This window comes from Zosterops lateralis, assembly GCF_965231275.1.
Source record: "Zosterops lateralis genome assembly, chromosome: 1".
In the NCBI taxonomy this organism is placed as follows: Eukaryota; Metazoa; Chordata; class Aves; order Passeriformes; family Zosteropidae; genus Zosterops; species Zosterops lateralis.
Genome location: NC_139762.1, coordinates 48,509,519 through 48,524,196, shown reverse-complemented (window position 1 = coordinate 48,524,196; position 14,678 = coordinate 48,509,519). Strand labels below are relative to the sequence as shown.

The following is a 14,678-nucleotide window of genomic DNA, read 5'->3' as shown; positions in this document are numbered from 1 at the left end:
ATTTTATTAGTTACTGCTTATTATTAAGCATTGCTTACCCCAAGTTTGCTGTAAGATCAGAAAACACCAAAAGCACATGGTCAGCTAAGACAAAACATCAACCCTCTGCCTTTATGCACCATGTAGCTAGGAAGATGTCCTATTTTATGCAGCATGGTATTCCATAAAGTTAGGAAGCACAAATAACACAGAGGGCTTTAAGAGCTTAAATATGTTACAATAGTTGCATTAGATGTATTTTTAATACCTTTTCCAATGCTTCTCTGTCAGCCAGCTCCTGCACAGCCAAAAGCTTGATACTGTAAGAAAAACAGAGAGAAAAAGAGAATTAATCACTCCACTGCAAGCATTACAGAAAATGAAGAAACAGCATAACTGAAGCCCTCTCTTTATCTTCTCTCTTGATAAAAGAAATGCAAGAAATGCTCATGATGAAACAAAATAAAGTAAGAGAGACAATGTCACTGTTTGCCTTGAATTAGCCATCACAAGCAGATTTTTTTTTTGGTTTCCAAATTCCAAGTGTATCTAAACTCACTTTACAGAGAAACTGCATCAATCATTACTTTTGCAAAATTAATTTCCCAAATTAACACCAAAGGATCTTCTGAATGACAATCACAGAAAAATATTCTAGACTTTTCTATCAGTTATAGTCAACTTTGTTCCTCAGTGTCAACAGGCTTCTATGAGTCTCAAAAAGCCTTTCCCAGGGATTTACATTATGTATGAGGTGCAGCAATTAAGACAACCCAGCTCAAGAAATTTGAGGGAGAGATGAAGGAAATGTGCACCACTGTTAAAAAGTATGGTAGAAAGATAATCCACAATTATTATTCTTGTAATGCTCTTTGCAAATCAATCTCAAATTTCTTCACTTACTGAATCTTTTCCAAGTTTACCTCTAGAGGTTAAATCATGCACACTGAATTTCATTCACTTCAAAAAGCTCATGAGATTTACTCAAGCAGGATTCTGCACCTGTACTGCAACACCACAGGTTCACTTCCCTTACCCAGCCTTAAACCCAGTCACTTAATATATTATCCTTGGACTCCAGAGGATCATTTCCTTTACCCAAGGATACAAAAACATTTGAATGGCAATAGGAGAATCAAATGATGCATATAAATATTGTTTAAATTACTCTCGCCACCCTGCACACACACAGTAAAAAGACAGTATAGTTAACAGCTCATATTCAAGAAGGTGTGAATAGTCAACATAGAAGTCTGCCAAAGGATATAATATAAAAAGTTTTATTAGCCTTTCAAAACCTTGGAGCAATATTGCATAATTCTTAAGCATCCACTGGCACCTTATATGCTAATTATGTACATCCATCCTGCAACAGCAGCTGGCAAAGCACAGTTCTAGTCCTGTCCTTCTGTGGCTTTCCACTGCAGGTATTCACAGCCTAATCCCTAAACACCAATGTGCTTTCACTTTAATGGACTTCTAGCTGTCAGTGTCTTCAAGGTATCATAAAAAGCCTATATCCAATGAATTATAAAATAGCCACAGATAATACACTTCTAGTCTGCAGAGACTATTACTACTAAGACAGAGTGAAGATGGTTCAGAAAACAATAAGATAATCGGGAAAATTAAAAAGATATTCCATTAAAGACTGACCACTATGGTAGCAGGGGACATGTGATTTGGTGTTACTGTCTGGTGAACACACTAACTGCACACATACACAGTCAGCTGAACTGGAAGGCACTGTAAAGTACAAAACCAATGCAAAGTATTTTTAAATATAATTTTCCTTGTAATTCAGCCAGCATGCAAAATAAAGATGGACTGGGCAGCAAGCAAAGAAGGTAGCTCCATTTAAAAAACACTGCAGTGCTTTGTCCAACTCAGAAGGAGCCTCAGCTGATGCACCTTGGAGAACAAAGCTCAATAACCCAAGCAGGAACAATGCAGCCACAGCCAAGACCTGTCTCTGAACTGAGGAGTCACATCTTCATTTTGGATGACTCACCTCTGTTGCAGTGCACTTGAGAAAAGCACAGGACGGGTGTGAGCGAGGTAGACTAACACACACATGGATGCATTTGGGGCTCACAGTCACCTGGGCTGCTGCAAAGGTGGATTCAGGTCTGTGTGTACATAGCTTGGGGGCATGCAAATTACTTCTCTCTTCTTGTTTTTGAAGCTAGATTTTTTGATTACTTAATCAAATCAGTCAAGGCTGTGGATGCTTCTACCAATAGACCGACTTATTTCTAGAACATTATTTGTGAGTTATCTGACACTCAATAGCTGCAGAAGAAAGATGTAGACTGCCCCAAATGCAAGTACCACTTTCATCAAAAATCATCATCTCACTGTAAAAATCTACCTTCCTTCCCATTTACAACTATAAAGCCCCACAAGGACTTTTTCAAGTGGTATGTATTTATTTAAAACAAAGTATCCAGTCACACAGAAGCAAGTAACCAAACAGGTAACAGGAATCTTTTTATTTTATTTCATTATATTACAGAGATGCTGTACTCTTGTTCAGAGGTGAAGAACCCATACAAAGGGTTTACATCTTGCAGAGATACTGCATATGCAGGTTCAGAATAAAATCTCAATTCAAAGTTGCTACATTAATTTGATTCCTGGAGAGAAAAGGACTTCCTGTGCTGTTACAAATTAAGAGATCAATGTTTGCCCAGCACTTTATTCTTTTCTCCTCAGGTGACACCTGAAAATACCACAGGTATTTTTTCTTGGTCAAAAGGAATCTGTGAACAGAAGTTTTCAGCCTTTATACAATCAGCTGCAAGATCCTTCGTTCCTTAAAGAACCATCACAGACATTGTCTCTGTCCATTGGATTTCAGCCCACTACTTGGAAAATTGCACTTGATAACCAGTTATTTAATGCTATTTCTTCCAGCAGTTCCAAGCAACATTAGTATGTGCTACTTGATGCAATGTCAGCTTGGAAATGCAGCTTCTTTCAAGGCTGCTGCTTTGGGCATTTGATGCTTCAAGAAGAAATCAGGCTGCTTATTTAGGCACTACATCAGCAGTCTTACAACCACTGGTAGCAACTTCATTTGCTGTTTGCAGCTTTTTCATCAAGGATTTCAAAGTAGATGGGAATACAGTCAGTAACTGGATGAGGGGATAGGAGGGGGAGGAAGTCTCCAATTAAAAAAATCTCAAATGAAATGCAAACTGAGTTACCAAAAGCCAATGTTGAAGCCCAAGCTTTTGCAGTCTACAATACAACACTTAAGAACTTTGTTTAGATGATATATCCTTGGCATTATTTCTTTCATCCTCACCCATGTTGTGCAAATACTAACTCATGAATAAAGTTGTAGAAAAAACATATTTCCCAAAGAAACCTTATGGCTCCTGGAGAGCCTGCTCTAACCCATCAGCTTTAAAATATACTGGTTAAGAAAGATGTAATATGAGTAGCTATACTGAAAATGGCTCCGCTTGAATCTGAAACTCTATTAAAAATACTCACTGACTGAATTACTTACGTGATCTATTTAAACAAAGCTATTGAAATTAATATCCTGGCACCCCAGGCACACTCAAAATACTTGAAAACATGCAGTGATCAGGATGAAGGACTCTTCTCCAGCACTGAAAATATGCAAACATGATGTGCTGTCAAGGAAACACATGACTCCCTCTTTTTTTTGGCCATGGGTGACACACAGCATTCTCCACTAAGGGAATTCCTTTAGGCTTCCAGAAGATTAGTCACAGTGCTGAGCAAATGCCTATAGCTACAGCACATTTTTATGCCTCAGGGTATCATTGCAATCCTTTCCTCAAAGTCTTCCTACTAAAAAACAAGTAGCATTGGGTTTCTCTTTCTAATCCCACAAACCCAGGAGTAATTTAAGTTTTTTTGGCAGTCTTTTGCAATGCTGCAAACTTGCAGATAGGTCTCTTACTGGCTGGTGCATTCCTGTTTACCATGAGCCATCATGACTATGTTTAATTTGCACATAGCTTCACTTCCCAGCTTGAATTCACTTTGCCCACAAAATCCTATCTGCTCTTGCTGTGGGGAATGTTGGGGCTTTCTAAGAACTGCTACAGGGTCATCTGTCTGCAAACCAGTGAACCTATGGCTCTGCAGGAAGGCAGATGGGATTGACAGACTGCCACACAAGGCAGATCCCAGATCCATCCATGCAGAATGCACCTCAGGTCTTCACCTGAGGAAGAGAAGCTGCTTCCTTCAAAACCAGCTTGAAGGGTGCTTTAAGGGTAGAAAGATTTTCAGAATTACAGCCAGTTTCTGGATCAGCCTGCACAGAACTAGAACTGCAGCCATTACAGACACAGGTCACCTGGCTGCCACTATCAAGAGAGAGGGTCCCCAGAGCAAAGCAATATGAGCACAGTGACCTATTTCTGCTGAGCTGAGCACAGCATGGAGCTGAGGCTTCTATTCAGTGCAGAACCTGGTAATTTTGAGGAAAAGGGAAAGAGGAGAAAGTGAGGAAAACGTGAAGCATTAATTTCAGCAATCAGAGACTCAGTGAAGTGTTTAAGTGAACATTTGGCCTCACAACAGTGTCCGACAAAAGCTCAATTACATACCTTTGCTCGAGGCCTGACTTTTTCCAAAAAGCTTCATGTTTTCTATCAGCCAGTGCATAAGCCTAAAGTTAACAACATTGAGAAATGCCATTTGACTTTTCTTGCTTTTCTGTCTCCTTCTTTAGCATACAGCTATACCAAATCTTGCTTGAGCTACACTCAAAGATATTACTATAAATAGCCCATGTGAAAACCACTCATTCCCAAACCAATTAGAGCAACATTAAATAATTCCTTTCTCCCTTCTTTTTATTCCACAAACTCTTCTTTTTGTTCTTGAGATAAGATCCTAAAAAATCCCATATTATGGCCCATGGTGAAGTTCTATGGATCACTTACACATCTAAGAGTAGAGCATGAATGCATGTAACTGAAGTGCTTACTGACAGATGCATGTGTGAGTTAGTTAACAAAAAGAACAGGACAAAACAACTTGGGCCACCAAATTTGTATGTCAAAATTGTATTTGCAAACCTATCCAAACCAGCCTTACTCATAAGTCTATTCTGCCCTAAGATATGGGCATGAAACATGAGAGCTGGACTAAAAAAAGAAAAAAAAGTGCAGCTGAGCTGTGCTAATGGTACCTGGTACCTGGGAGGGAGCACTCCCCATCAGCTGCCAGCCCTCCCCATTCCTCACCTTAGTCTCCAGTTCTGCTGCTGAAAGGGCTCATCACCATTCACACCACAGCTCCTGTTTTCCCTTTGGAATTTCCTGGATGACAGGGTGAGTAACAGTGAGGATGGGGAAGCTACCCACGCGTGTCTGTGGTACCTGTGAGGGCTGTGGTGGTCCCTGCTGCCCCAGCTGTCAACAGCCTGAGGTTAAGGGCTGTGATTAATTGTTTTCTGATTGCTTTAAGCATAGTCAGATGCTTAGAGAAACACATGGAGAGCAGGGAAAGGTAAAACCTCAAAAGTGACAAACATAGAAAACCACAAATCTTGTGGCTTAAATAAATCAGGAAAGGGGGGGAGGTGGTGGGGGTGGTGTGTATAGAGGGAGTGGGAGGGGGGGGGGGGGGCGGGGGGGGAAGGGTTTTTTCCTATTTGTTTTAAATATAGACCTGCTGCTGGAGTTGTCCCTTGCTGCTAATGCCTAATGGGACCCAAGGCTTCTCTTCCTGACTCTGTTTGCCCCTGATGATTACATTGCACAAGAGTAGGTGAAAGAACATCAGGCTCCCATGAACAGTATGGCAGACCATGCTTAACATGGTGAGATGATGGGGGAGCAAGTCTGAGCACTCTGGGGCTGCAAATGGATCTGTGCCACTCCTTTTTCAGGGCTGCCCACACTGACCAGGGCAACGGGTCACCTAAGTGGGGTGCCTTTACAGTGAAGGAGCAACCTTTCATCAATGCATGCACTGTAAAAAGACATCTTAATTTTTGCTGGCATATCCCATTTACAGAGTTGTCTTTTTCCCCCCAAGACCCTGTTCACTCACACCCCCACAAAAACAAAAGCAGAAGGAGGAAAGAAAAGCATGCTCAATGACTTTCAGCTTTGTACACTTCCTTCATCTACCCCTGTGAAGTTGGATAAGGAAAAAAAACACAGCTTCCCCTTTTCCAATAAAAGTATCTGCATCTTCTCAATCACTCCTTAAATGGTAGGAAAAACCGTGTCCACTGCCACATCTTAACAGCTGCTGGAAGCCACCAGAGAGTTTCTGAAGTAAGCTGATGGGCTTGTATGGGAATACCATGCCATATTGCTTTGGGACTAACTGCCAGCTAATGACACAACAAAATATGTTGGAAGATTCTCAGGAAAAAACTTATCTACAGTAAGAAGAAATTACGATAAAATCAGAGAGCTGCATTTACATATTAAATGTATTTACATCTATCTATAACTATAGATGCACATAAAACAGATCATATACATGTTATATATAATTTTCTAAACATTCATATATATACACACAACTATATATAGCTGAATTTATTTAAGGCTACGTTTTTTGCAGTTTCCTCATTGGGATAAAAACAGACATTCTTCAATGTCTAGTCATTGCTGATTTGCCTGCAGCATGGTCTGAAACCAAAAGGCACCGCAGCTGGAAAGGGAACCAGGAGTAAATGGAAGGAGCAGAGAAGCTGAAATCCATCAGGCAAATTGGCAATGTAATGCAGGCCACACAAACACTCCCACCCTGATGTTTGCATTCATGGATCCTATTACATTATGTGAGTGATTGAAGTATTTGTCATGGGGAGAAAGGAAACTGTAATGGAACTAGAAGAGGGAAAACATGAATTATGGATGGTTACTAGTGAGAGCTGAAGGGGGAGAACAGCAGCATTACAAGACAGAAGGCAATTGAAATAGTTCTTTCCTTTCCTATTTCAGTGATTGCCTAGGTTCAGGGATGCTCTCTACTTGCTGTTCTCTGCTCCAAACTTGCAGCAAAGCCCTCACTTTGCAGGACCTACGAACTTTGCATTGAGGATCTGATTTTTATGTTCAGCTGATGTTGTGGTTTCAGTGCAGCTGTATGGTTGCAGGAACAGAACGATGATTCATAAACTCCGAGCATTGTGTATTCCCAATGCATGAGAGAAAAACTGAAAAGGCTGCAAGAACAGCAAACTTCTTCCTAGAATTCTGGAAGGGAATAAAACATTCTCACAATGACTTAAACCACAACCAACTGCAGAAAACACATGAATGCCCATATATGAGACCTGGAAGCCTTCTTGACCACCTCCTTGGAAAACCCAACTCAAGCTATTTCCAAAAGGATTAAATCCATGCTGCTGTGCATACAGACTTCCACTACATCAGTAAGCAGAGCAGGTCATACTCAGCAAAATTAGGAGGGGAGCTGCTCAAAACTCAGAGAATCTCTGTGAAGCTAAAGAAACATCACTCTTATCCATCTACCCAGAAAAGGTGTCTCCTGAGTTGTGAGGCAGTGATGATTTTCAGGACACTTGTGCAAATTCTGGGGGGTTCTATCATAGAGAGTGGGTTAGGAGCAACAGGGAAGAGTCCTGTTTACCTTTTTCTCCACCTAGATCCACCTAGGATCAGGTCTTGGGCCTAATTCTTTCCTTTTTTCAGGTAAGGGGGAAGGAGACAGGACATCATTTCTACTTGTATAAAGTCTCTCTGAAGATTCCCTCGAACCTCTACACTAGAGGAACTCACAGAAAGGTCATCCTTCGGGTGCATGCAATGCACATGTAAATACTGTCCTTTCTTTCATTATTAGGTTCATAGATCTATATTTGAGGTACAGAGTACTAGAGACTCAAGCACTGTGCTAACCATATTTTTCAGAAACACTTGACTAAGTTAGAGGCCATCCTATGGCCTTTTCTCTTTATATCCTGTTATTCTTTCCTGTCCTTCTCCAATTTGGTCTCTGCAGACTAGTGCAATGCCAAGAGTGGCAGCAGTTAGAAAGGTAAAAGTCAGAGAAGACTTCCAAGGTCCTCAGAAGAAATGCTGGTTATTAAAGACTGAGATACATTGCACTTGATTGAACAGAATCAAAGCTGATTCCTGAGAGGCAAAGGTTAATTAGGCAAATGGCTCAAAAAGGATCAATCTGTTCTAACCCATTATTTGTCGATTTTTTTTTTAATTTTAAAAGAGTTTAAAATAGACTAGGAAGCTGAAAATATGTCCTAAATTCCCAAAAGCATGAGATGAAACCACAAAAGGCCTGGCATTGCCAGGAACATAATGACTACACAATTGTAGCCTAATGAATAAAGAAACAGTAAATCAAATACCTATATTAAATTATACTAAACACAGCAATCTTGTCCATACATAAACACTAACAGGGACCAGGTACATGCAGTGGCAATGCAGCTGAGCTCCCAAAGTAATTTAAAACTCAGAGTGAAAGTCCAGCAGGCAGTCCACATCCATCTCCACCTTTGCTGATTGCTCCTGTGAGAAACACTTCACTACATGATAATTCAGGCAACAGAAGAGAGTACTACTGCAAATGTCATGTGTGTGTATATGTGTGTTATATTTATGCACAAAAAAATTACACCAGTTGTTGCAACTCTCTTCTGACAGACTAAACTAAACCAAACTAAATCAGTTGCCTGCATTAAAAAAGGGGGGTTGGCTTTTAGTTTAATTAATATAATGATAAAATGCACTTTTCTTCCTCAGTATTTAATTTCTTAAGAGCAATAATGTCTTCATCCAAACCAGTTCACCTTATGCTCAGTTGTTTGTGAGTTGGGCAAAATCCTCTGTATAGTGTCCACATTCACATAATTTTATTTTTTAATTTTTCAAAAGATGCCTGTTTCCTTACAATTCCACAGGAAGAGAAAGACTCACAGAGACAGTTGGCAGGCAACATTGATTTCTTCTGAGTCATTAAAACTGGACATGAACAGCTTATTTAACTTGCACTGAATTATTCAAATCTGTCCAGCAAGGGAGGAGATCAACACTGAAAACAAAAATTTAGAAGGTCATAAAAATCAAAGGTGACTTAGAGCTTCCAAATATAGGCATTATGTTATAGTGCCTGGCATTTGGCTGTTTTTCTGGATTTTCTGAATCATTCCCTGTTGAAGTAGAGAGTCTTAGTTCCAGAAACAGCACCTTCTCTCACCCAATCCTGACCTACTGCAGCAGTGGAAAAACTGAGTAGTCTCTAGTTAAATAAGTGGATATGCTTGGGAAAGGGCATACCACCACACTGTTGTTCTGCCATGATCTACAAAGCTTCCAGCAAAATCATGGGGCCTTGGAAAGCAAAGTGGTTAATAGAGACTCTACTTTAAAAATATACCTCTGCAAAATAAAATGTGATTTGAAATAGCGTGCTTCCCTTTCTCTGTTAGGAATGTGAACCACACTATGCTATCAAGCTCCTATGTGAAAGCTCATCATGGCCCCTTATTCAGTCTCAGAAACTTAAGGCAGTATTACTTCACCACACATGCACAGCCTCATCTCAGAGAGATGAGTTTACACAGTTAAAATCATTACAAAGGAATACAGTGAAAGTCAGGGTTTTTTTGCAAAATACTTACTCAAGAGCAATGCTGGAGCTTTATGGTAGTGCAACCGCGATCAGCTGATGACATCTAAGTGCCACAAAGATTTAGCCTGGTGTTGTGCAAAGAGTATTGAAGCTTCCTGGCTGAACCTGGATACAGAACTCTTCAGTTTTTTACAGCACACTCTTAAGAAAGAGATTGACCCTCAAGAGCTGGCTCCTACTTCCAAGAGGCTGGCAAAGTGCCACAGCCATTCTGCATTTCATATGGTCATCTTCTGCAGAAGACTTTGTGCCAAACTGGAATTGCTTAAGTGGTGGAAGATGCTAAACACTGGGTATTAAAACAGAAGAATGTGCACAAGAAATGCTCCGAGAGATTCTACAAAATTACTGAGGAGAGGCACTGTGACAAGGGAAAGGGAGCACTACAGAAACCAAGAGCAGCATTTTGGTCAAGTGCACTTTTCTCCATGGCTCTTTCACAAGCAGCTTATGCTGTCTCACAAATTCAAGGACATTTTGGCAAAAAGGCTAAAATGAACTGCATCATTATAACAGGTGAGAAACAAAGCAGAAACTGTATTAGCAGACAGCCCGTATGTTTTAAGGACTTCACACTCTGTGGCCAAAAGCCAGCCCACCCATATTCCTTGAGTGGGCTTGGGAAGCTGGTGACAAGACCTTGACATCAATGCTCTGCAAGGGCATGGGGCAGGCATCCAAAGACTTTGTCAAGGTGGCTGAGACCCTGTCACCGTGAGAGGGGGGAAAGTGTGGATTTAACAAGATAACACTCATGCATTACTACTCCAACAAGTCTCCAGCGCAGGCCCAGACTAACGCTATCAAGTCTGCATGTCAACAGAGTGGAGTGTCAGTCAGCACAGCCATCTGCTGCTCCACACACAGGAATGGTGTCAGGAGCCACCGCCAGCAACTGGGGTGCTCTCTTTACAGCATCTATCCCATATGGTGAAGAGAAGGTCACAATAGATGGGAATTCCTCAAAACTGTCACTCAGCTAGCCCACTCACAGACTACTGAAAACAACAACCCAAGTCTGAATGAATATGAACATTCACCCTCCTAAAGCAGAGGTCAATAGCACAGTCCAAAACAAAAAGCAAAGAAATGGAAAACTGTGAAAAGAAGCAGGCCAGAGGTAGCAAAGGCAGAAATCTCAAGTTTTGCATACCAATGAATATGACACTCCTCCATCTTGCATGCACCCAAGCCTTTAAATGTCAGAAAAGCCACAGAAGACATTTCAGCCTTCTGTCAGTCTTCACTACTATTTACAAGTGGTGTTGATGTTAAGCCATAAAGAATTTTGTTTACACTGATGCTACACTCTTAGGTTGCCAGAAACGCAAAGAATATTGTAGTCAGAAAACAGCAGTCAGCCAATGTTAAAGATTGCATCTGCAAGAGCCCACAGAAAGCACAAATTAGATAAGAAAACTACCTGTCAAATAAGGGTAAGAAGTTAAAAGCCTTCTTTCCAAGAGATAATTACAAAAGTATCCTATCAGCTTCATCTACAACATTACATGATACTGCATTAGAAAAGAGAATTTAGCTTACGGGGCATTTGAAGTGCCATTTATATAACTTTAACCCAAATAACAGAAAGACCAGACGGTCTTTCTATCAGTCCAGTTGTTTTGTACTTCAGTAATGACTTTGAAGTCTGATGAGGGTTATGTGAAGCTTAAGCCTCCGGTTAGCCAAAAGCTACAACCACATATAGCCTTTGCTCTGAGTATCAGAGTAACACAGAAAGGTTTTGATTTAAACCTCCAGTGGATGCATCACATAGCTGTAACTCTAATCCAGGAGCAAATGTAATCCGTCCTCAGTTCGCAAAGTCAGAAAAAGTGGCTGAGTCGACACTCTCCCAGCCAACAGCTGTCCTCAAACCAGCCTCTGCTCAGTTTGCTGGCGGATACACCAAGCAGAAGGGACAGACCTCTCAAAAAGAAAGTATAAGCAGGGTAAACATGCAGCTAGGCAGGCTGTGGCCTATTCCCACAGGCTGCTACCATTCACTTTTCCTACTGCATCTCAGAAAATTTCTTGAGACTGTGTGTGGCAAAGAGAAGAATCCTCTACCAACCAAATCCTGTGTGCCTGTCTCTAGCAGTACTGCAGAACCACAAACACAGGAACATTGGTCAAAAGAGACCATTTGATGAAGCAGTGTCCTCAGCATGGGGCTATCATGAGGTCAGCTGTAGTCTTGAAAACCTTTAAAATACTAAGACACCACAACCTTGAGATAACATCTTCCAGCGCTGCACCAGCTTCTGAGTGAGGAAGCTGCTTTTACTGTGTTCTGAAGATCCCAAACCAACCAACTGCCTGCTTGTACTAAAGCAGGGAGTTATTTTACCTGCAGTGCTGAGCTATGGGCCTCCATTTGATCTTCACAGGACTTCGTTGACACAGCTGAATTTCTTCAGGATCTTCTGGACTCAACGGCTACCATCTGCCACAGTGGCCACTCCCTCAAATTACACATTGTTATAGAGCATAACAACTTATTACTCATCACAAAGGGTAATTATCCTGCATGGCAAATATCTACTGCTACAAACTGTCTTTGTTGACAAAGGAAGAGGCTTATCTGACTAGATAAAGGGGTCAAGTAATGTTTTCTTTCCCTGGCCCCAACAGCAGCTTTTGCCAAATTCTTTAGAGACACATAGTAAGGAAGGCAAAGGGCTTCTCCACTTTCCCTGCCGCTCTCATATCACATAACAGGATGCCACCACTGTCCATCTCATCTGGTGGTTCCCAGACTTTCTGGGTTGCAGCCTGCTGTCAAGATTGAAGCTGCCCTTTACAGCAGATGCCATGCTGTTGTGAAATATTTGACCAAAAGATCCACACAAGGGATGCCTCACCAACAGCGAGACCACAGTCAAATCAGTCACCTCAGGAATGAGGTAGGTGGAGAGTAACTAATCCTTTATTTGGGCTCCTGCTTAGGTCCTAAACTGTGTGGTATTTTCTGGCACAGGTTTATTAATGTGCCATGTTAAAAGTTTCCTTGAGGAAAGCACAGCAGAAGGTTTTCCCCCTTGTTCTATGATGTGCTTAGCAAATAGCACAGTTGAGTTACTTTACATTCACTTATCACAGCAGCCTCTTTGTTCTAGTATCTTATGACTTTGAGATCAGGACAAACTCCATCAGTTAAGGAGCCTCATGAAAGTGATCTATTTCTCCCAGAGAAGAGGAAAAGTCTTAAGTTTCTGCCACGGAAGTTATCACTGAGAGTTTTAAATTGTGGAATACTTATATATGGAATAGCAAGTTTCAAATCAAGAGTGTTACATGGGCACACACACAGAAGCTTACATTGCCTGAGATAATTGGCACTGTTAGAAAAGCAGATCTTTTGGTCAATGTCTGCAGAAACACTGTGCACAGCAGCCTGCCCTGTTAATGCTTCCCTGCAGCAGAGGTCTGTGCACAGAAGCATGACAGCTCACATTTTCTCCTCAGCTTTCAGGAAAAGCCATGTGCTGTGGAAGCTCTAGAGGAATGCCATCAAAGTGAAGCCTCTGAAACTCCAAGTGAATGGACAGAACAGCAATGAAGCAAGAACTTCATGTCATTTCTAGAGCAATTCCTGCAATTTCAAGAGCATGAGTCATGACTTAGTGGCAAACAGAACCCCTGCATTTGTCAGAGTGTTAAAAAAAAAAATAACTAAAGCAGACAAATGAGAATTAGTGTCAGTCTCCAAGTGCCCGGATTTGATAAGGGATAGTACAGCACAGCTGAACAAGGTCAGGCAGAGCAGTATCATGCTGAAACACAACAGCACTGCCCAGGCACCCTGCTCCCAGTGCCAGCACCATGACTACGCTGGCCACATCCACCCTTCTGGGGTGGCTGTATGGCAGGGCTCTGTCTCTCTCAATGGGCAGCAGGACTGATCAAATTGCCAGAGGTGGCCACCTGGAAAACCTCTTCCCATGTCATATTCCTGCCACAAAGCAGCTCTCCTGCCTGCATAATTTAGAGTTCATGTCTTCATATACCATTCCCTCTGGACTTCCACATGCTTTACAGAGGCAGCAAGTGGTGATTCCCCAAACAGCCACGGCATAGTCTGGCTGTCTCTTGCAACTGCAGACAACGTGGTCTGAGCAGTCACCACTCCTGCTCAGCAAGCTGCATTCAGCAGCTGTTTAAGTGAAGCCAATTTACTTGGCAGACAAGAAGCTCCCAGATTAACCTGGATCAGCTCTGGGTGCTGAGAAAGAGTAACAAGCAGCTAGTGGGAGGTCTCAGGGACACGTGCTGCTGCTTCTTCAGTGATCGGAATGTGCTTGAAGCCACAGAGAAGGGACAGCATTCATCCAGCATCCTGTCAGAGATGGAGGTGGGACAGACCAGAGTGGCTACAGCTCCCAGCCATAGTGTACTCCACTCAGACCACCTCATGTTTTAGTTCCTCATTTAGACATTTTTCAGTCCAGGAATGCATACACACTATATAAGTGTTAATTATATAGTGTACAGGGCTCCTACTTCTGACCTAAGGACAGCACTAATGCATTATTCATTACTTCAGCATTTACTCTTCACTATTTAGATCATTCCTCTGATTTTTGTAGTAGCCCCCCTTCCTCCTTCCCCTCTCCCCCTCCCCACACTCCTCCCCATTAGTCAAATAGCTCCGAGCTATAATTTTGATTACAAATTGCAAGCCCTGATCTTTGGCGGATTAATTATGGAGGTGGAGGCAGAGGAAAAAATCTGTGGATGACAAGTGGTAGTTTAGAAGCACAGGACAGCAATAGGAAGTGTCAGAGTCTTCATCTCAGCAAGGCCCTGTTAAACAACAGAAGTCTGAGGCTGTCTCTTTCTCAAAGGGCATCAAATAAATCCCCAAACACTGAACAGCTGCAGCTTAATCTTAAGCGGCCATATGCTATTTAAAAAATAAGCCAAAATAAACAAAAATGCAAACCAAAAGCGGACACCTAAGAAATCACAAAGGCTGGGAGGATGGAAAGTGTAATTTATTTTATTTTAAAACTCTCAATAAATATTGATGCCTGCAAACTGTCACAACTGCTTCAGTGCACAAC

At 41.6% G+C, this 14,678-nt stretch overlaps 1 protein-coding gene across 1 annotated transcript in view; it reads right to left on the bottom strand.

The window, feature by feature from the left end:
- EEPD1 (endonuclease/exonuclease/phosphatase family domain containing 1) overlaps positions 1-14,678 on the bottom strand; it is a gene marked incomplete at its 5' end in the record, with an annotated part of 62,468 nt that overhangs the window by 29,136 nt on the left and 18,654 nt on the right. The window contains one exon of the mRNA XM_083876339.1: positions 248-299. Coding sequence (XP_083732465.1) covers positions 248-299 — 52 coding nt within the window. The remainder of the gene's footprint in view (positions 1-247; positions 300-14,678) is intronic.